At 42.5% G+C, this 21,350-nt stretch overlaps 2 protein-coding genes across 6 annotated transcripts; both read left to right on the top strand.

Moving 5' to 3' along the window:
• Window positions 1-206: 206 nt before the first annotated feature.
• Window positions 207-10,026, top strand: LOC148816715 (mitochondrial import receptor subunit TOM40B). The gene is made up of 11 exons (XM_088939386.1): window positions 207-375; window positions 1,121-1,233; window positions 1,317-1,510; window positions 2,408-2,475; window positions 3,375-3,467; window positions 4,646-4,747; window positions 5,303-5,408; window positions 5,985-6,107; window positions 6,400-6,476; window positions 7,493-7,595; window positions 8,002-10,026. The coding sequence occupies exons 3-11, from the start codon at window positions 1,366-1,368 to the stop codon at window positions 8,139-8,141; spliced, it is 957 nt and encodes a 318-aa protein (XP_088795512.1). The 5' UTR covers window positions 207-375; window positions 1,121-1,233; window positions 1,317-1,365; the 3' UTR covers window positions 8,142-10,026.
• Window positions 10,027-12,119: 2,093 nt separating this feature from the next.
• crfb12 (cytokine receptor family member B12) lies at window positions 12,120-18,446 on the top strand. Of its 5 annotated transcripts, none has more exons than XM_088939767.1 (8): window positions 12,120-12,293; window positions 13,420-13,666; window positions 13,918-14,047; window positions 14,379-14,554; window positions 15,677-15,819; window positions 16,099-16,252; window positions 16,731-16,864; window positions 17,447-18,446. In XM_088939767.1, the coding sequence occupies exons 2-8, from the start codon at window positions 13,600-13,602 to the stop codon at window positions 18,170-18,172; spliced, it is 1,530 nt and encodes a 509-aa protein (XP_088795893.1). In that variant the 5' UTR covers window positions 12,120-12,293; window positions 13,420-13,599; the 3' UTR covers window positions 18,173-18,446. The 5 variants fall into 5 exon arrangements, with proteins under 5 accessions (XP_088795893.1, XP_088795890.1, XP_088795892.1 ...); XM_088939764.1 differs by having other exon boundaries at window positions 13,915-14,047; XM_088939766.1 differs by having other exon boundaries at window positions 13,417-13,666.
• Window positions 18,447-21,350: the final 2,904 nt, after the last annotated feature.

Here is a 21,350-nt window from a genome sequence, read left to right as displayed (position 1 = left end):
TGCTAGGAGGTCGGAGGTAAATAAAGAACGGACACACGGAGATCGGAGAATTTATCAAGTAATAGGATTGTGTGTAGCCCATAGTTTTATTAATCGAAAATAAAATGAAACGAGCAATTTGCGTTTTTGGAAGATATATTTACTAGTTCATATTTTATCTTAAGAGTGCGCAGAACTACGTTGTGGGGGGTGTTTCAGCTGGGGAAGGATTTGCGGTTGGCGACTGACTGACGTACTGTGCAGTATAATGACCGTCCGTTTATTTTTTATCTCGTTTCTCTAACGGGCAGTTCCTTTTAATCTATCTGTAATGCAGTTTGCACGAAGAAGGCTTAGCGCCATGTCTATTGTAGAGAAAAATGAACATTTAAAAACGTAAGTATGCTACACAACGAGAATATCATATGGGGGAAATCTGTGGATACCGTCATTGTTTCGTGGTACCCATTTTTCAGACGAATTACTAAATTATAGCTCGGAGGTATTAAGGTTTGAATGTTTACAGTGGATCTGAAACATTAACATATGAAAAGTGAGCTGCTCAATTGTTTTCTTGTAACCCGTTTCCTAGAATGCAAATGAAATGTTGTCCTAAAATGCTGGACAACCACAGATGCGCTCTGTGGAGGCATTTTTTTCTTCTCTGTTAAATGTCAAGAAAATTTAAAACATTTCAATAACGCCCAGTCTCCGTCTGAAACAAAAAACGTCCCCTGTGTCCAACACAATCCAGGAGAATGTTTTTTTTTAAATAATAACGACTGTGCCTGAACAATGAAACAGATAATGTGGTGTATTTTGACGTGTAAATACAGAAGAGAGAAAAACACGGGAGGTGTGACTAGTGTTAATGTCTCTAATCGTAGAATAATTTATATGAATTAAAAAAATTAAAATATTTTAGTCTTACGTTTTTACAAATGACACTTCATGTGGTGTACGTGAATTGCAAATGCGCTACACTAGGTAGTAAAATGACTGGTATTTAATTGCCTTAGTGAGATTTAAAAGCCTTTTAATTCCGTATTTTTATCAGTATTGATTTTTAAGACCAACCTTTATTTTATGTAGACGTCTGAAGAGGTTCTGCAGTTTAAATGTTGTTTTTGTTTCCTTGTAGCGTGGAATTAACTTCTGAACATGCCTCTGCAAATCTCATGGTGTAGCCAGACATGTCCTTCAGGTCATGTTTGATTGCCTGGGAAATCAGGCAGCTACTGCTTAACGACTAAGGTACATTATCTCATATTCCACTTTTATGGTGTTTTCTAAATTGGTGCTTTGACCGCAGTACGTTCGTCCCGTGTTTCTTCCAGAAACTTGCTTTGAAATTGTGAGGGACACTGTCGCCCCCTTCTGGCCCCCATGGGCAGCGTCCTAGCCCTGTCCTCTCGCCCTGCTCGCCAGAACTCGCCGTTCCCACACGACAGCATCCACTCACGATGGGACAAGAGAGATGGCCGCCTGACCAACCCTGGTGGCTTCGACGGTCTGCATCGTAGCTGCAAAGGTATCAGAGGAGATGACCTGAAGAAGAGGGGTGTGTCACCACAGGAACATTAGAGCAAAACCTCCTGCAAGCTTTTGTGTGTATTGCACTGATAAAGCAGATATTCACATGTGCTTAATATTAAATTTTAGCTTGCTGTTCTGTAGAGAAGTAAAAAGCCACAGCGCAGTTCAATGAAGGTTTGAGATGAGGTTTAATTTATGATTACAGTGGCCATTTCTGGAGATCACTGAAGAACACACAAAAGGTGTAGTCCCCATAGTGTCCCGACAGTGTTACATATAGTCATATAGTCCACGTACACATATGGTTACCCTATGTTGCTATTATGGATAGGTATTTATGAGTGACCATTACCTACATATGTATATATAACTATTGGGAAAAAATCATGGCATAGTGGTTATTCCTGGCAATGTTATCTCTGCCTTTCAGTAATTTCTAAAGTGTCCCATTCAACAGGTCTCTTTAAAATTCACTCAAGTCAGGTCAGAGGAGTGACCCCTGGCCATGGTCAGATTTCTACCATTCTGATGACCTAGTTGTTGTTATCTTGTCACAACAAGATAAATTTCATGTATAAGCAAGCCTGCAGTGAGTATACCCTGAAATACCCCTCTTACCATGCGTAGCTTTAGCTCTGTTTTCTTCCTCAAATTGGAACATCTTTTTTTTGGGATGAAATCTGCAAGTTGAAGCAAAGACATAGACCATCACCAAGCTGCAAAGAGTTTTTCAGTCCACTGAGAGCATTTTGCTCTATTTCTCTATTTAACACAAGTAATTAGAGAAAAGTTATACTCGACGTCTCAAACCACCCTATATTACTTCCACATCATTCTGACTTAAACTGCAAAGTCCGAGTACTTAAAACACCATCTTCTCTGCCTTCTCCAGATGTCTTCCCACAACAGATCGAAGGAATCAAGCTCATTATTAACAAGACCCTGAGCAGTTTTTTTAAGGTGAGTCAGTATTTTCTTCGTGTGGTTTTTTTATTTGGTACGATTGGTTCTGCATGAAATTGGGGAAGAACTCTGGCTGCTAATTACCAAAAACAATCATTTTAGTTTGATCAAACAGGAATCATTCCAGAACTCCATGATATCAATTTTCTTTAATTCTGCATGTCATGGTAGCCACAAGATTGATGTGAGCTCTTTTACCTCTGCTGACTCAGTCACTGTGTGTGAGTTAGTCTGTGGTAGCCCAGTGCTAAATGTAGCCCAGGTAACTGGTCTATTCTTGAAGTGTAGGAATTAAGGTATGAGAGGACCAGGCAGTGATGAATTGGGAATCATTCAAAAGACAGAATCAAAAATGAATGTTACATTCTGGTAAGAATATTCAGCATCTTGTTCATTGTTTAAAATGGTATTTTCCTACACTTTGTTTCAGAAAATATTTGTCTCTTCATTCTTTAGAAATATACAATCATATGAAAAAATTACTCCCTGTGCTCCATGTTGTTCAATAGCAATCACGCATAATCAGCTAAAGCAACTGAGTATTGCTACTTTGTCAGGAAGAAGACAGCAGATGGTAGCATAGAACAGCATATACAGTCCAGAACAGAAAAAATAAGTGAAGCAGGCTCTTTTTCTTTTGAGGGTGTGACTCAGGCATTGTTGTTTTATTAGACAGGAAGGAAGTGCACTAATGTATGCAGATAGGTTATCATACCTTGAAGTGATCTTCATCTTATTGTATTTCAACCTAACTGTAGAGTGCCATTAACATTAATAAAGACAGTACTAACGACTGGGTACTTTGTAACTACATTCTGGGGGTGAAACAGACCTTGGTTATTGCCCAGGTGGTTTAAAGTCTTTTGCACTGATTTTTGCTCTTTGCGTACTTCCAGGTGAGACACACTTTGCACCTGAGCACTGTTGGGCCATCTAACTACCATTTCCATGCCTCCTACCTCCAGTCCGACACTGACAGCAAGGAAGTGGTAAGCAGTTGCTCAGCTTTTATGAGTCAGGGGCTTCAGGTGGTTTTCTTCTCATGCAGAAGTCTGCTGGTTTTGTAAAACTGGAGAACAGATGTGAAGCCATAGAGATCTCCCTCCAGAATCAGAAGGCTACCTGTGTCCTTTCCCAGTTCCCTGGGAGATTTTGCAGTCATAATGTCACCAGAGAAGCACAATTCTTAAATCTACTACATGTGCCTAGAGGAATTGAACCCAAAGGTTGATTTTTTTACAGTCTCTGCTTAATAACGCATCACAGGTGCACATCTGGTTTTCAGAAATGTTTCTGTTTTTTTGTTTTGCAGCTTTGTGATGTTCTTCAATTTGATTAAAGAAATTCCTTATACTTTTCTGTGAACTTTTCTCTGTGTCTAGGGAGCTGAGGTTGACGGACGGGTTCCCTAATGGTGTTTATGTAGATAACCATTTATAAGCTGATTTTTTGTCAAGGGATTTAATATCTGAAACGCCCAGAACCTACTGTGTTCACTGTTGCCGTATGCATGTGATTACCAACACTGAAGTGTAGTAAACAAAATACCTGATGATCTTTCTGGAAACTGGCTCGTCCGCATAGATGAACCAGTCTGCAGCAGAAATAAACACTTCAGTGCTCAAGAAGTTCCTCATACGGATTCAAAATGAATTAACCTGCACTTTTAACTTTTAATGTTAAGATCACCAGGCGTAGTCTGCATTTTTTATTTTTACTGCTTCTCGCCAATAACAACCTTTTAAAAATGTTAAAGAGAAAAAAATGCTAAATTTGACTTTTGCATTTGAACATTGAATGGTGTCAGAACAACATTGTGTAAATATAATCTTATTAAGAACACTTTAGTGAGGAGATAAAGTAGTTCCCTCCTATATGTAAAGCACTTTGGGATCCTGGAAACAAACTGTGCTATACAAAAGCAAGCAACTATGATTTACCAAAAAGCAGCTGCATGTCAATGTGTAATTTTAAAGTTTTTTTGTTTTTCTCCAGTTTTAACCTGGGGCTTTAGGTGGAATCATAAACTCCAAACAATACCTGAATTTTTTAAATTGAAAAGCATTGCAAATGCAGGACACTTTACTAATCACCAATGATCTTAAATGTGGATTGTGCGGATTGAGAAGATTAGACACCCTGCCTCACTCTCACTCTGTCTGTCCAGGACTCCCCCATGCTCATCGGGGAAATGGACTCTTCCGGCAGTCTGAACGCCCATTCGCTCCTGCGCCTGAGCGAGCGAATCCGAACCAAGGCTGTTTTCCAAGTGAGCCAGTCCTGTTCTCCGTCTCTGTGTCACACTCCTGCAATCTCTTTTCCGTGCTTTCATATCCTGTAACTTCCAGTTCATTTAGACCAAATATCATATGCGCTGTGCATTCTCTTTTATTTAACTCTGTTATCTCATAGCTTTAACATGAGCTTTAATCAGTACATAAGAAGGAATTAGAAAACTTGTGAAAGGCAAGTACAGAAGTAGACATATGAAGAATGTTCATCCCTTATACTTTCTGCTGGTAACATACATACAGTATAAAAAGCTTATTCAGCTTTTTGCTGATCTTCATTTCTAACTAAATGGAACTCGCTGATAAATTCCAGTCTATGTCCGCTTCATCTGTTAGATATGAGGTATTACATATTAGGTATGAGAAAATAGTTTACATGGACTGTGGCCTCCCCAAGATGTTAGGATTTCTTTATGAGTCTGTGTCAGGAGTATAAAATCTCTCGCAAAATCTTTCTTCTCCCTCTTCTTTTGGGGTCTCTGTCCTTCTGTTATTGTGTACTCTCTTCTGCTCCTCCTCTGTCTCCTCTCAAGACCCAGCAGTCTCAGTTTGTGACCTGGCAGTTTGAGACAGAATATCGAGGCAATGACTTCACAGCTGCCTGCACTCTGGCCAACCCAGACATCCTGAAGGAGTCAGGTGAGAGCCGACAGCTCAGCTCACTCTCCCTCTGTCTAGTCGCACAGTGGTCTTGGGATCTTGCCCAACTACTCTGTGACAGGGCTTCAGATGTGACATTTAATCACTGCGGTACTGCATGCATAAAAATGTTCTATAAGGTACTTTGTTTATAATTCAGTAAGCCAAGAACTTTTAACATTTTAACTTCATAGACAGTATGTGTTAAGAGTTCTCCCAAGCCTGGAGAACATCTTTTTTTAAAGAATGACAGTTATTGGCTGTTTTAGCATTTTTAAAAATTTCACTTTAGAAATAATCTAACTAAAACCATCATTGTGAGATGAGAAAATGTTCACAAGGTTTCATTAGGCTTTCATACTTCACTGAGTTCTGAACTTAGAACTATGTATTTCTTTTCCCTTAATAATGAAAAACGCCTCACGTGTTCATATTCTTTGTAGCAACATCAAATGTTTTTGCTATAAACTGGTTGTTTTTTGTTAGGCTGGTATGTGAGTGTGTCATGTGATTGTAGGGTTTGTTTTCTAGAGTTGGTTAACACTTTTTATTCTGTGGGTGTTTCCCTGGGGACAGTAATCATGGTTGCACACTTCCTTCAGAGCGTGTCACCTCATCTGGTGCTGGGCGGAGAGCTGGTGTACCATCGGGGTCGGGCAGAGGAGGGCGGGATCCTCACACTAGCAGGGCAGTACTCAGGTAGGTTTAGGACAGTGAATTACAATGCAGTAAACTGCAGTAAACAGTATTAACTGTCATTCTATAGCACAGAAATCCTGTTCAATCACAAACAAAACAAGAAAGATTTTTTTTAAATGGAAGCCTTGTAAAGCACGTAGCAGTGCGGTTTTTACAGTTCTTGTCATTGCAGTGCAGCAAATTACAAAAGAGTGCTGCAAAAACATTTTTGAAAAATGTAGGAATAAGAGCCAGCGGCAGTCTGGGCATCTTTGCTGTTTAAAACCTGATGTACTCTGTTTCTTCTAACAAGGTCCGAACTGGGTGGCGACTTTAAATGCTGGCAGGGGAGGTGCCCATGCCAGCTACTACCACAGAGCCAACAAGCAGGTACAGTACAGGAGGGTCCCAACCAGACAGTCTCGGCTCATACAAGAGTGTCACTCACATGTCACTATGCAGTCTTTGATGTATACAAAAGATCAGTTCCTGAAACCATTCTGTAATTCACATTTCGCACTTGAGTCATGTGAACCTTTTTTATTTTATACTTGGATGGTAATGAGTTCCTGTTTTGTCTAGTTCTGTGCTCTGCTTAACACACATGAGCATGTTTTGAAATAAGCTGAATCTTATATGTTTTGCAATAAAATAAAAAATTGGATTAAAATAGAACCTTTAGGAATAAAAATAGAAAACTCACAGATTAAAAAACAGAATTAAAATAGAAGTTGTGTAAGGAAACACTACACAGCCATAAGTAGTTCCCATTTCTGTATACAAATCTGTAAAAGAATCTGCAAATCTGATTTTTTAAACAATTAACCTCATGTTGACACTGCAATATCCTACTGTTGTGATTTTTCTTCTTTTAATTTAAAAATATAAGAGATTCAGACAAAAGAGAATCTTGATTTAAAATGAGTGGTGTACACAATTGACCAGCACAAGAAAGTCAGACATTTCAGGTGCTGGCTTAAAGCTGTACCAGATGTGGTAAATTTGTAACAGAGGGCAAATTTCATTTCTATATGAATGGTAAAAATATAGATTTGAGTGGGGAGCTGCATCAGCATGGCTGGCTCCAGTAAGAAAACATAGTGTAACTAGGTTATGGACCTATTATGTACTGTACAGAGACATTTAACACTTGTAATCTTACGTTGACTTGAAAAATATTGTTACAGGGTGATTCTTGTGGTCATGCACTAAGAGAAACATGACATTTCTAAACAGTGAGAAAGGAAAAAATGCAAAATGCAAAAGCAAAATGAAAAAAGCTGATTAACTGGGATCAATGTGATGCGGCTCAGTGTTGTTCCTCGATCGATTAGAGTAATATGGAAGTGGTTGGGAGCCACCTGCTCTTGGATCTCACTCCTATGTTACTGTGTCCATGTGTACAGATCCAGGTAGGCGTGGAGTTTGAGGCGAGCACAAGGACTCAGGAGACCATCTTCAGCTTTGGTTACCAGCTGGAGCTACCAGAAGCCAACATGACCTTCAGAGGTAGGGAACTGCTGTCCAGCACAGAAAGCCATGTGACTTCCTCTTGTTGTTTAAAATCATGGGCTGCTTGTGCTTTGGATGTAAGGATTTGTCTTTGAAGCTCCATGACTTTGGTTAAATTCCCCAGTATGCCACCTCTGTTCGTACCAAACCTACTTGCCTTTCAGTGTCTGTTTTAAAGAATTTTCCCTGTTGGTGGAATTTCATGGTTTATGTCCTTATGGGTTTTGGATTATAAGTATGTCTTTGCAGTTGTGTTTCCTTTTTCCATGCTATGCCAAGCATGTGCCATCTGGACTGTGTGTGCTCTCGCTGTTGCCTGCGCTGTTTGGGCTGAGGGGATTTTGAAATTGCCAGTGCGAAGGGAAACATATATTTCTGTTCTGTGTTGGGCGACCTCTTTCAGGAATGCTCGACAGTAGGTGCATCATTGGGGGGGTCCTGGAGAAGCGTCTGTCCCCGCTTCCAGCCATCCTGATGATGGGGGCATTTGTCAACCACCGCGGGGACAAGGTGCAGTGTGGACTGGGCGTCACCGTGGGCTAGACTCGGGACAACAGGTGGCAGCTGCTCTGTGGGCCTCTGGAGCCTAGATACACTGTGGGAACACTGAGGAATCCCCCCTCCCACCCTCCTCTCCAGGAACACTGCAGGGCAGGGGGAGCCGAGTGATGCGACCCAGGAGATGGCCAATCCAGGGAGAGTTCGTTTTGCAGTTCCAGTGGCTGTGCTGAATTTCCATGGGAAGAGGCTTTGCTCCAGATGATCTGCATGGGGTCAGCCTGTGTCCAGCCCAGCCCAGCACTGTTGAACAGGTTCCTCCTGCAGCGCACTGTCCACAAGGGGTGGGTTCCAGAGGGCCAATGCCATAATGTGTCTGTGCTGGCCGATTGTGCCAGGTGACGCAGTGCATCTAGGCCTTAATCTGAAGCTAGTGAAGGACCAATTAAATTGTACCCTTGACAGTGTTCTCAAAGCCAGCATTCCACACATAAATGGCAGCTGCTCCAAGTGCTCCGGCTTCTTTACATCAAAATCCAAACATAGCTTTGAAGCTGCAGGCATGCATCCCCAGACATATTTTTGAGGAAGACGCACTTGGTCTACAGATCAAACCAGATAGCGCCTCTTGTGTCAGCTGTAGAGGTCACGTAGGCACCGGCCTGGGACTGTTCTTGAGTGTTTTTGTGTAATAAACATGTCCTGAAGCTGGAAGTTTTTTTGATGTAGTTTAAAGACTCGTATGCTCGTATGAAGCAGTTTGTCAAGGCTGGTGCAAACAGCCTGTTGGAAAAGTGCCTCCAATTTGAAGCATGCTATGGAGTTCTGCTTCTTACACTTGTTAAGCAGTGGATCTAGATCTCCTTATATATCTTTTTTTTTCCCCAGAGTCCTCAATATCACTTCAGGTATCAGTTAAACAGGCAAACAAATCTCTAAAGCACTGGAGGTGTGTTTTCTGAATTGTTGTCAAGGTCAGAAGCAGTTCTACCGGTCTGGGATTTTGTTTACCGCATTTGTACTGCAGGCGAACTGCTGCTAAATATAATAACTAACATTTCAATTCAAAAGAGCTTTCAAGCTGGTGCAAAGGGAACAGTAGAACCACTGAAAAGTACAATGCTTTGTGCAGCCGCTGTTGACATGGTGCAGTAGCTCAACAGTGTGGTGAAGCAGATTTGCATTTATACGTTGATGTGTCCAAGGAGTGTCTATATTGTCCTTTTTGAGTTGCAGGGATAAAACATTGTTGTCATGTGGGAGTCCTACTGCACCTAAAGCAGATTTTGTTTATTTCTTACCCCATTTGCTGTGCTCTGAGATTTATTACTTTGCTTAGCTCTGTAAAAACACATATCCCAAGATTATGGTTCTTGACCTAAGAATTGCGTAAGTGTCAGTGCGTGCCCCTGAAGGCTGCCCTGCCCTGATAACCTTCCAGCCTGTGTCTCTTTCTAAACGTCAAATAACTAGTAGGTATGACTGAACAGAACAGGGGTAAAAATTGGATAAAACTGACACCATGTGAAAATTAGCAAACACATGAAGTATCAGGAATGGAAGTTGATAATCAAGTGGAGTGTAATAGTCTTAAACACAGACTACAGTTGCTTAGTTATTTAATGGAATTTATTTGAAATGGCATCCATGTTGCACACATTACCTACTGTTCATTAGATCTCATGTTCAGCTTGTCAAAAGCATATCTGTACACAGTTGCAATTGTTTTTAATTATGTACTTCTTAATTTATTCAGATATTTTTATCCTGTCATCATTGCTTTTGATAATTCTGAGATCATTGTTGGTATTTAATGGGGTAAAGGCACAAACAGGAAATGGAATTATATCTAGCTGTTCCTGTCCCCACAGCCTCCTTCAAGAATAAGTAAAAACTAATGCCCAATGTGAAATAAAGTTTTAGAAACTGTTCTCAATGTGTGGGTTATTGCTGTTTTAAGATGAATGTTATAATAGTGAAGTGCTTGACCATTTCAAAATCATGATTTTTAAATTTTCCCAGAACTGTTCATTTTTAATTTAAGCATTTAAATAAAAAAATATTTATTTTGCTTAATTGTTTGAGTAATAATACTAGCTGGAATATGTATTTTATGGGTAATATGTTGTTGTTTTACTTTGCAACTGCTTGTTGTTTTTACATTTACTAATTTGAGGAATAACAACTTAGCTTTTCCCATCCATCCACTATTGGAAAGGAGCCTTTTTCTGGCAGGGATCAGGGCAACCCTACCAACAACTCTTCCATAAGCACATGGCTCAAAGTGGACAAAATCCAATATTAAATATAGTTTCCCTTCTTTCTGAAAGGCATAGTGCAATTTGACTATAAAAGGGTGATTTACTTCCACAAGTATGTCCCTTTCCATTTTTGGATCGATCCCTCACTTTCAAACATTTTCTTCAGCACTCCCTGGACGGGCAGCACTTTACTGCAGGACACACGCAAGAACATGGGGCTAATGCAGAGATGCCATCATATACACAGCACCTCTCCAACCAAATTGGTCTTTAAGCCTCTGGTGGTCTTCACCTTTCTGTTTCAGGGCAGGGTTTCAATGCCAGCTTGTCTCGAAGCACCCCAGTGAACATGGAGCCTTGCGGTGAACCTGACCATCACCCTGGTGTAAAAATACTAAATACCTTCTGTCCTTCTGTGTGGGAAAAGGAAGAGATTCCAGAATTAAATTGCTTAGGCCACTTCTGTACCAGGCTTTTCTCCCCCTCCTCAGGGAAGTACCAGGCCCTGCTATAAACTCCTGGGGCAAGCGAGCACAGTATCTCAAGCCTGCGTTATTCAGGTGCTATCACACCACCACCACCAGTTCTGTGCCTGTGGTCAGAAACCAAATTTTGTAACACTGTTCCCACCCAAATAATGTGGAAGGTTAAAGTCTCACCAAGAAAAAACATGCATCTCTTCCATGTTGTCTTACTACGCATGTTTGCATAAACATCTCGATACTGTTACTCAACTAAATCTAAATTGGAATAGCATGTGTTGCAGCAGAAATACCACCCCCTCATCCCCATTATGCTCATAAATTCTTTCTCTACAAGTATAGCCAGTGATTCACACACAAATCACCTGCGAAGGTGTTTTAATGAGGCGTCTATATCCCGGGCCATTTGGAATGTGCTTTGTGAGTTGCTGAAGTGCACTGCATAAAAAGGTCACATATTTCAGGCTGTGAATCTCAACACTGTGACATTTGTGTGTCACTAACAAGCTCTGCAGGCATGGTCCCCTGAACTTTTCAATCTGGAGTTGTCTCAAGGCTACATGTGAAACTAAGAGAAATACCACAAAGCTCAGTGACGCATAGTCTTGGCCTATTTGCCTAAACACATGAATTAAAACCAGTGGAACATGAATTTCCACATGTAAATGTGTGAAAACCCCAAGAATGATTTGGAACCTGTTTTTCAGTTTTGAAAGCTCTCAGTTTCCAGTGTTTAGCCCCAGGCTGCAAATGTATCTTGCAGATTACAGCCCAGTAGATGGGATTGGAAAGCAACAATACTTGCACTTAATAATATTGCTTAAAGAGCTGTAACAGATTAAAAAAAACACTAATGGGATCACTGTAGCCCTATTCCAATTCATGTTTTTTTAATATACCGTATGTACTGAAGGTTGAAGAGCTGGTTTATCTGGTCCCATACTGTAGATTTATAAGGAAAAATAACGAGTCATTCCTCTTAGTTCCGTGTTCTCTGTTTATCTTTATCTGTTTGGCAGTTCAGTACTCTGTTTCAGGAACAGTCCATTCAGGTCTCTGTTCTCTGTCTCTGCTCTATGAAGGTGATATTTCTCTTGGTTGGGTTTACTGCAGCTGAATTTGTTTGCAGCGTGAAGCACATACATGTTCTGTGCTGAATGTGAGGCTGTCCTGTGGGCTTGTCTCTCTCATCACAGCACAATCACGCTTCCTCATTCCTCCTTGGTGACACACTGCCCCACTCTCTGCTGCACGTTCAGGACACATTCAGCCTCCACACCCTCTAGCTCTCCCATCTTCTTGTTCCCTCTCTCGGCATCGCCCGGCAGACACCCTGGAGATCAGCTGGAGGTCTGCAGCTGCTGATGAGCCTCTCGATGTCCAGCCTGATCTTCTGGAAGAGGGACTGACACCTGAACCCCTGGAAATCTGATGATCTGATATGCCAGTGTTGGGTGAGCTGAATAATTTTTAAATTATGATGGAAATTCAAAGCATTCTAAAGAGATGTTTACCAGATTTAGTTTCACTGCTGTCAGTCTTCCTCATATATGGTTGTGGTGTAAGTGTTGCTGTTATTCATAAGGATGGCCAAGATCCTCATGATCATTGTCGTCAGATGAGTGAGAGTTCCCAACTGAAGGCTGTCTCTTACATCTCTCAACACTTGAAGACAATACTCCTGGCCCTCCTATTTAAACATTCCTGAAAATTACACACACGTGCATCACTCACATGAGCAGTTCAGGCTACTAGAGATCGCAATGAATAGTGCTCCTCAACGTACCTCTCTAATTTTGTAATGGTCACTGATTAAATTGATTCTAGTTTTGTACGGCTATGTCTGTGTATTTAATTTGCCCAATTATAAAAATCCTTAGTTCTAAACAAAGCCTTATTATGCACTTTGTTTTATTGATGATCTCTAACAAATCGCAGTGCTGACGCTGGATGTGTGCCGAGAGATGAAAACTATTTAAATGAGCGTATAAGTAAAAATGTTTTTCCTATAACTCTAGTCCCTAGTGCCTCAGGAACATGTGACTGTGTGTGTGTGTGTGTTCAAATCCGTACACTATCCTAACCTGTCGCTTGCTGTAATTAATCACTAGGGCCTCTGCAACTTGAGGGGGCTCCAGACTGCTAAAAGTAACACGGGAGTCTGTGTTTTGTTCAGTCATGTGTCAAAATATAAAAAGCTGGATTTAAAAAATGTTCTGGTCATGAAGTTTGAATTTTGATCCTGAAGCATGAATTCATGTCCATGTCCTGCTTGCTTTGATTTAAGCTTAGCCAAGCACATGGAGCTTGTTTTTGTCTTTTCCTCCGATCTGCTCTTGCTCTGGTGTGACACAGAGGATGAGAAATGCAGATGAGAAAGAGAGCAGTTGTTCACAGACAGTGAGGTCCACTGCAGTTCTGCCAGGGTTGTGTACTTGAGAGTGTTTTGTACCTCTAAACTCCTGGAAGAAGGATGGCTGCGCACACCTGGCCAAGTTGCATCTGTTTAATTTAGTCCTTGCACTGTGTTATTTCACGGTTATGAATGCACGGTTGTCTTTGTGCATTCTGTTACAGCAGGGCTCTGTACCTTTCCTGCAGTGCAATGCTGTAATCCTGCTGGATGGATCGTGTGGGCAGGATGCACCCCAGATCATCTGTCCCAGATGCCATGAGGGGACCCCAGCCTCAGCCCTGCAATCTGCGGAGAACAGCCTGCACAGAGAGAAGGGAGCAGCCCCCTTTCTGCACGCTGCCAGAATGAGGCGGTTCTTCCCCACAGCGGCAGTGTTCCTCTGTCTCCTCTGCTGCAACGTCACACCCTCGGGTAAAGCAGCTTTGCAGTGTTTTTCAATAAAATAATTCCCATTAGAGCTGCTGGTCCACACACACGCGTTCATCCTGAATTTTGCTTTTTAAAGCTGTTTTGAATGATGTACAGTGTGAGTAAGACCTTGTGCTTGGCCTGAGATGGCGCAGTTCTTTGTGTGCTGATGTGCTGATTCTGTGCTCAATGCCTGATGAAACACAGCCTCGGGAAGCAGATGGTTCCTGAGCTCCTGTCCCTCTCTTCAGCAGGCGGGCTCTCTCCCCCAGTGAACCTGAACGTGTCCATAGTGGATTTCGTCAGCAAAGTCCAGTGGACCCCAGGACTAGGGGCCCGCCCGGGCACTCTCTACTCATTACAGATGAAAAACATATTACTGGGGTGAGTCCTGCAGAGACATTGACTTTACTGGCAGACCCAGAAATTTGGAGCTTTGCCTGGGATTAGCATCAAAGCAAGGAAACCATACGGATTTCACTCAGTCATTTAGGGCAGGAGTCCCAATTTCTTTGTCCCTCTGCCTTTCAGTAGTGACTCTTATGGGTAATGTCTTTCATGAGCTTTTTTGTGATGGTGGGCTGGGGAAAGCCCGAAGGCTTTATGAGGACAAGTGGAGGAACTCAGATAAATCCATATCTGTTATTTATATTTTAGAAAACTTGGCTCTAAAAGTGTGCTGAAACTTCCACTCCTGCGGGGTTTTTCTTTCTAGCTTAAATCAGACGTGGGAGCAGGTTGAAGACTGCACTGCCATTGAGTCCATGAGTTGCAGGCTGCCACTGTCGTTTGACGACATCTACGGGTACTTCTTCATCAGAGTGAGAGCCACCTGGAACAGGAGAGACTCAAACTGGTCCCAGACGAAGCAGTTCCAGCCCTACAGAGATTGTAAGGGTCTTCCCCTCTTCTGTAGTCTGTCACTTAGGTTAGTGTCTGCTACAGGGATATCCGAGAGCTCTTTGAAATCCCAGTCAAATCTGGCTTCTCCCCGTAGCCCGACCCTGTGTAGCTGTAAGAAATTGTGACATTAACACACATACCTATTTGCACTTTGATTTTGGGGATTTTTCAGTTTTTTCAGACTTGGGATACACCCCCGTACAAGATATCATGAATAAAGACCCCCTCCGCGGACACCCCTGCCTGTCAGAGCTGTTTGTCGCTTGGCACGGAGCACCTGACAGGAGGGGGGGACATCTCTCACTGACCTCACTGTCGCATGCTGGTCACAGGAGTCACTGTTACAGCAGAACCTGGCCTTGGCAGTGCCCCTCTTTGCATTTACAGCACCATGAACAGAATTCCATTTGCAGTTGGATACTACTACTGCTGTACTAATAATAATAATAATAATTCATAGAACTTTAATTTAACACTACTATGTAATGATTAAAAAACAGTACAGAAATAAAATACAATTCATAAAAGACATAGGCCCCAGTAAAAAGATGTTTTAAGTTTAGATATAAAAACAGTCAAAGAATCTGCCTCTTGAAGAGTCGCAGGAAGGGCATCAGAGCAGTGAGAGAAAAGGCAGTCGTCCGAGATTTAGTCCCAGGTACACCGAGCAGTGGATCAGCCTCATCTGACCACAGCCTTCGGGAAGCTGGGCATACATGAAGGAGTTCAGAAATGTATGATGGAGCCAAATTACTCAGAGCCTTATTTGTCAGTATCAAGATCTTATATTGAATATGTGACTTTATGGGCAACCAATGAAGAGATTAAGGGCTTGACCTGTATAAAATAGCACTTGTTCAGTCTGGGGCCACTCCTTTCTGTGACTCCTGCACTCCTCAGTAGTCCTCACAGCTGTCCTTTGGTGCTGGACAGCCCTCTGCAGGGCTTTCATGTCCTTCCATTTTCCCATTTTTATTTCAGTGGGAGACCTGCAGAGTTTTTGAAGCAGGCATTTTTTTACTTCTTTTTGTTGCTGCTGCATTGCTAGATGTTGAAATAACTGAGGCCTTGCAAGACTGAACTTCCCATTCTCTCTATCTGTCTTGGCAGCTGACATGAGTCCCCCCATCACCTTCCTGTCATTCAGCGAGCAGTCCATCTCTGTGCGCGTTCACCACCAAATAGCGCTACTCTGGAGAAGCCTCCAGTATGTCATTGAGATGTATGAAACCAGGAAGCCAAAGACAGTGCAGGTAAGGACACCTTGGATAAAGGCATCTGTTCAGTAATGAGCTGACAGTGATAATGCTAGTCAGTGTGGTATGGAGATGCTTGTTCTGTGTTTTATAACTCTAGACTGGTAGAGACGTGGGTTCATCTCATTACTTTCATTACTTTTAATCCAGCTCTTAAGAGCTGAAGATAAACCGTTTTTGTCTGTGTTCAAATATCGTTCTCCACCGCTAGTAATAAGTCCTACAAGGACCTGTACAGACAAGTTCAGCCACTGGGTTTCTCTGCTGTTCTTGCAGCTGGAGTACCTGTCGAACGTCTCCGGGCAAGCCATGCACCGCTTCGAGGGACTGATCCCACAGTACCGCTACTGTGTGAGAGCCAAGGTCATCGCCCACAGAGAGAGCCCGCCGTCCCCTGAGAAGTGCATCTCGCTGCCCAGCAAGAGTGCAGGTTAGTCTCCCAGTAACATCCCAGTAACATCTGTTTTCCGTACTTCCTTCCCTGCCTGCAGGCTTTCCCAGTCACCCACATCTCCCACATCTGGAACAAAAGAGATTCTCTTGCATTTAAAACCAAGAACAGGAGATACTTCTTTACCCGAAAAGCGAGTGTGGAACAAGCTACCTAGCCATGTGGTTGATGCCGATGCCTTGGCTTCTTTCAAGGATCAACGTGATAGAAAGCTCAATTAACTAACAGCTAGTTGAATGGCCTCTGCTCGTGATCATGTTTTTATGACATACAGTATATGTGCTAAATGCTGTTTGTTGAGCTACAACCAGTGTGTTTGTCCTGCTGAGTGTCAGCCCGTGATGTGTGAAGTGGGAGAGCAGGAGGTCCTGTTTGTCCATAGTCATGCTGTACTGCACATCCTCTCTGACTTACAGGCAATTCACATCTGGGTTTGTTTTCTCTCCCGCTACCCCAGTCCACAACTGGCAAACGGCGAGCGCTGTGAGCTGTGCCCTCCTCCTGCTTGCCTTCCTGGCAGTGACCTCCATCCTGCTACTGTTGTGCTACCTGCGGCCCAGGCCTTCGGCGTGCCAGACACCCCGCACACTGGTATGTCATTAAGAGGCTCACTGGCTGCACTGCCAGCAGGTGGCGCTAAAAGGGTTTTGTCCTACTGATAGGGTTCTTCTCTATAATGAAGGCTTAGCTGTCTTATTTCATGAGATGAGCAGATCACAGAACTAGGACTAGGAGGGTGGCAAGCTTTAAAATATGCAAGTTTATAATATCATAATATGTGAGGTATGTATTTGTTGCATGTGTTTAATTGGAAAATCATAGTCTGGCTTCTTGACACAGCTATCCTTTTGCTTAAACTATTTTTCCTACAAGGATTCTTCTCTGCATTTAAAAAGAAAGCACGTTGCAGCAGTGTTGTCAGCACCAGTAGCATCAATAACATCCCCATCTATGAATTGGCTTCATTACTCTGCTCTCCTCCCCACTAATAGCTGGTGTGGGGTGAGCGTTCTGGCGCACTATGGCTGCCGTCACATGATTTCAGGTGGATGCTGCACATTGGTGGTGGTGGAGAGGATTTCCCATTACCTGTAAAGCGCTTTGAGTGGAGTGTCCAGAAAAGCGCTATATAAGTATAAGCAATTAATTAAATTAAATCTCTTTTGTGACCAGATGATTTTCAGTGAGGATCCATGCTGGAGACAAAACCTCAAGAATGTGGTCTGGAATCCGAAAGGCACACTGGTATCCAGCCCTGCAGTGTCTGCATGGCACTGCTCCACTGCGCTGGGCAAGTGGGAGACACAGGATGATCAGTTCCTCTCTGACACCGTGGTCTCCAGTGAAGTGCCCGATTCCCCCACCAGTCTGCACGTGTACTGCAAGAGGTGCTCGCTGTTCCTGGCACAGGGAGAGGAGGAGCCGAGCCCCACGGAGAAGCTGCCTGAGGGCTTCTTTAAGAGGTTGGAGCCACAAGAGCCTCCAACCTCTGGACATGACACAGATGAACAGGAACTAGGTCCTAGCTACAAGCAGGAATTTGGGACTGATGTGGCTGGACAGCCATCTGATAAAATCTTAGAGGACAGTGGGGGCTTCTCTGAGCTTCCTAGTTCCAATCTGCCTCTGGATCATGGACCTGCTGAAGGTCCTCAACCCAAGTTCAGTGAAATCTACTACAAGACCGCTGGTGACTGGGATACAAGTGCCAGTGGTATGATGTATGGCGACCCACAGCTCTGCATCAGTGTCCTGGGACTCTGTCAGGAGGCCTCAGAGGAGCCTGTTTCCCCCCCTGCTTTGCTGGAGTCAGAGGCCTGTGAGCAGACCCTGCTGGGCACAGCTAATCGCGTCTTGTCCACTGGGTATGAATGGCGCCCAGACCCTTGTGCACTTTGATGTCCCATCTCACTGTGACAGTTCCTGCATGGTCTGACCTGGTTTGATACCTCCTCCGCACCTGGCAAGTTCTCAGAGCAGTTGTCAGAGCATGGTCCTTGTCCACTCCTGAGGGCATGTCTGCTAGATAGCAGAGGAGCACCAGAATAGGCTGGCAGCTGGATTAAAAGCGATGAGGTGAACCTATGTTGTAACATCAACTGGACAATGCATTCCTAGCCAGGAATTCCAAGTCTTAATAATCTCTGACTACTAAATAAATCACTCCTAACCTGTATGTTAATGAGTGTGCTAGTGCATTAGACACAATTCTTTGACAAAATTCTTTGCAGCTTTAGTGCTGCCTGCATTTTTCCAGGAGGTCAGTGAAAGAGGAAGATTTTTAGGGGACCTGCCTGACCAATTCATTCCTCAGTCTGTCTCACTTGGACTTGAGGTTGGGGTCACACATGGGCATCAGACTACCTCACACCCATTCTCCTACCAGGCAAAGAGAGGCAGTGGCACAAAGCTTGGACAGATTCCCACCCAGGGGACAGCCAGGGCTCCCAAGACAGGAGAAAGCCTTTAGAAGACACTGAGTAAACCTGCTGGCACCATACTGAAAATTTCAGCGTACAGCTATTGCAACACATTCATGTTCAGGTTGGGGTCAAGCACTTTTATGCGATGCATTTTAATTCTGGGTGCTGTATTGTAAATGTGGTCCCCATGGGAGGGCACTGACATTGTTGCATCTCTTCAGAACACTGCACACAGCAGATATTTTCTGTGGCAGACGTTGGACAGCAGCAGCTCCAGCAGGAAGCAGGATTGTTTCCTGATGGTGTTGCTGAATATTTGCATCAAAGGCCTGGATTAAGAACAGGCTAGCTAGATAACAAAATACAATGGGGTGGAGACTCTAGACTTTGTCTAACTACAGTATGTCTGGGTTCCTGCTTTTTCTTCAATGGGCTCTGGCTCCTGAGACCCAGCCTGTTTGGAGCAGTGGATCCTCAGCAGGTGAAATGGGAAGACTAGCACTGGCGTCTGCAGAGCAGGACCAGTTGGCTGTCCTGCAGGCCTTTGAAGAAACGTGCTGCACTGCTTGGAAGTAAAAACCTTTCCCAGCAGCATAATTCTCATATAGAAATTAGAGGTAAACCGCAGTTCTTTAGTCACGCGGTACGTACCGTGGTACGCTCGGTAATTTCCATCAGCGGTTTAATTTTTTTTTAACTTTCCACTGTTTGCATTCATAAAATAAAATTTGATTCAAAGAACAAAATGACTGCAATAAAATGTCGTTAATTTTAAAAGAGTGGGTAAAAAAGTCATACTAAAGGTATTTCGTGCATATCTAGCCAGTAAGTTTAGAAATACGAAGTGATTTTAGAAATCACAGGGAAATAATCGCAGCTGATTGGTTCAGAACAACCTTGACTTTCAACGATACGGGCATTCCCAATGACCTATTGAACATGTGCTGTTTTTTCTAGTTTTTCTGATTCTACTATAACTCTAGTCTAATCATGTTTTTAATTCCATTACTACCATTAGACATGCTTTGAGTTTTTTTTCTTTTTTGCAAGCAAGATTGTCTTAAGCTGTTTAAGTCAATATAGAATGTCGTGTCTCAGCAATGTTTTAAACAAGTATTGAGGATTTTATTAAATTTTAGATGAAATAGCCAAGGGCAATCGAACATGCTTAACATGTTTCATAAAGTCAATAATATAATAACATAGTGTCAACTTTCCTCATTGTAAAGAAAAAAATGTTACAACTTATAAACATTTTGAATTTTACATTGTTATCTTGCAAAGCAAAATTAACCTCCAGTACCTTGTGAAAAAAGATTTAATCATTTAACGATTGATGAAAATCTGCATGTTGTTAAATTGTTCTGTTACACTGTTCAGTGTTATTTCTAGTTCTTTGGTTCCAGTAAAACAACATGATTTTCATTATTTTGTATACAACTCAATATGCTTTACTAATCATGAAATAAACTATGAGAGAGTCTCATAGTGCAAACTTGCAAAATAGTTCGCGGTATACTGCGGTGCGTATCGCGGTATGTTTTCCAGAGGCGGTACCCAACCCTAATGGAAACTGATAAAAAGAACAATTTTGCCCTGTATGCAGGTCACTCAAGCTGGTGCTAATCTTTTCTGAAGCTCCCCTCTCTGTCAGGGGCCCAGTAGTACCAGTCCAGAGCTCTTTGCTCTTTGTTTTGTGTTTTGTCAAAATTCATGGTGCAAAAAAACGATATGTGAAAGGATTCATCCTGTCCATGTGACTTGTGCAGCTATGATCTATGATCTTCTACTGTCAAGTAGGAGGTCCACGGGAGAGTGTTCTGTTTGCTCATAGATTCAGATCAGACATTTTTGTCAGGTCTGATCTGTATCTATGAGCAAACAACACTTTCCCGTGAACCTTCTACTTGACAGTGCTTTCGTGTAATGAAGAGATTTACATCCCTGCTGCTGTAGGAGGCTGCACATTGCCTCATAGCCCAGGGAGCCTGGTGAAACTGGCTGTGCACAGTACATATAGACATATATATGTAACTGCCTTTGCTACCTCTGGCTTTTTAAATGTGTTGTTTTATTTTTGGTGCACCTGTTCCTTAGCAGTCAATAGGCATCCACGGTAAAGGGAAAAGCTCCAGGTTTTACTTACCTGCTGCATCTGCTTCTTGCAATGGTTCCAGTGAAAAGACAGGTGCTCACAGGTGTCTTCCCATTTTTCTCTAGGTCTTTGTGCTCTTCTTTGTGCTCTTCTTTGTGCTTCGTTAGTGAAGCTTCTAAACCCCAGCTTCACTAACGGACAGTTACAAATGAGAATATGCCATTCGGCCCATCTGGCCTGTTTGGTAATTAGTAGCTACTGTAATTGATCCCAGGATCCTGTTGGTTGTCGATCAGGTGCCTCTTCTTTCTGAATTTATTCTTAAGTTAAATTAAGTGAAGTTAAAAAAAATGTGGAACAGAAGGCTTTGGAAGAAAACATTCTGCTTGATCAAAGCAAAATTGTATTATGAATCTAATTTTGTCATCAGTGTTTTCTTTGTGTTGTCTGATAGTACACTTTTATGCACTAGATTTTTATTCCAGTTTGCTGTTAATTTGTAAAGAATGTTTCAATTTTCAGTTATAAATATTGACTGTGTTATTATTTTGCTTGTATC

This window comes from Atractosteus spatula, chromosome 22, assembly GCF_055471065.1.
Source record: "Atractosteus spatula isolate fAtrSpa1 chromosome 22, fAtrSpa1.hap1, whole genome shotgun sequence".
Classification (NCBI taxonomy): Eukaryota; Metazoa; Chordata; class Actinopteri; order Semionotiformes; family Lepisosteidae; genus Atractosteus; species Atractosteus spatula.
This window is presented reverse-complemented; position numbering and strand designations above follow the sequence as displayed.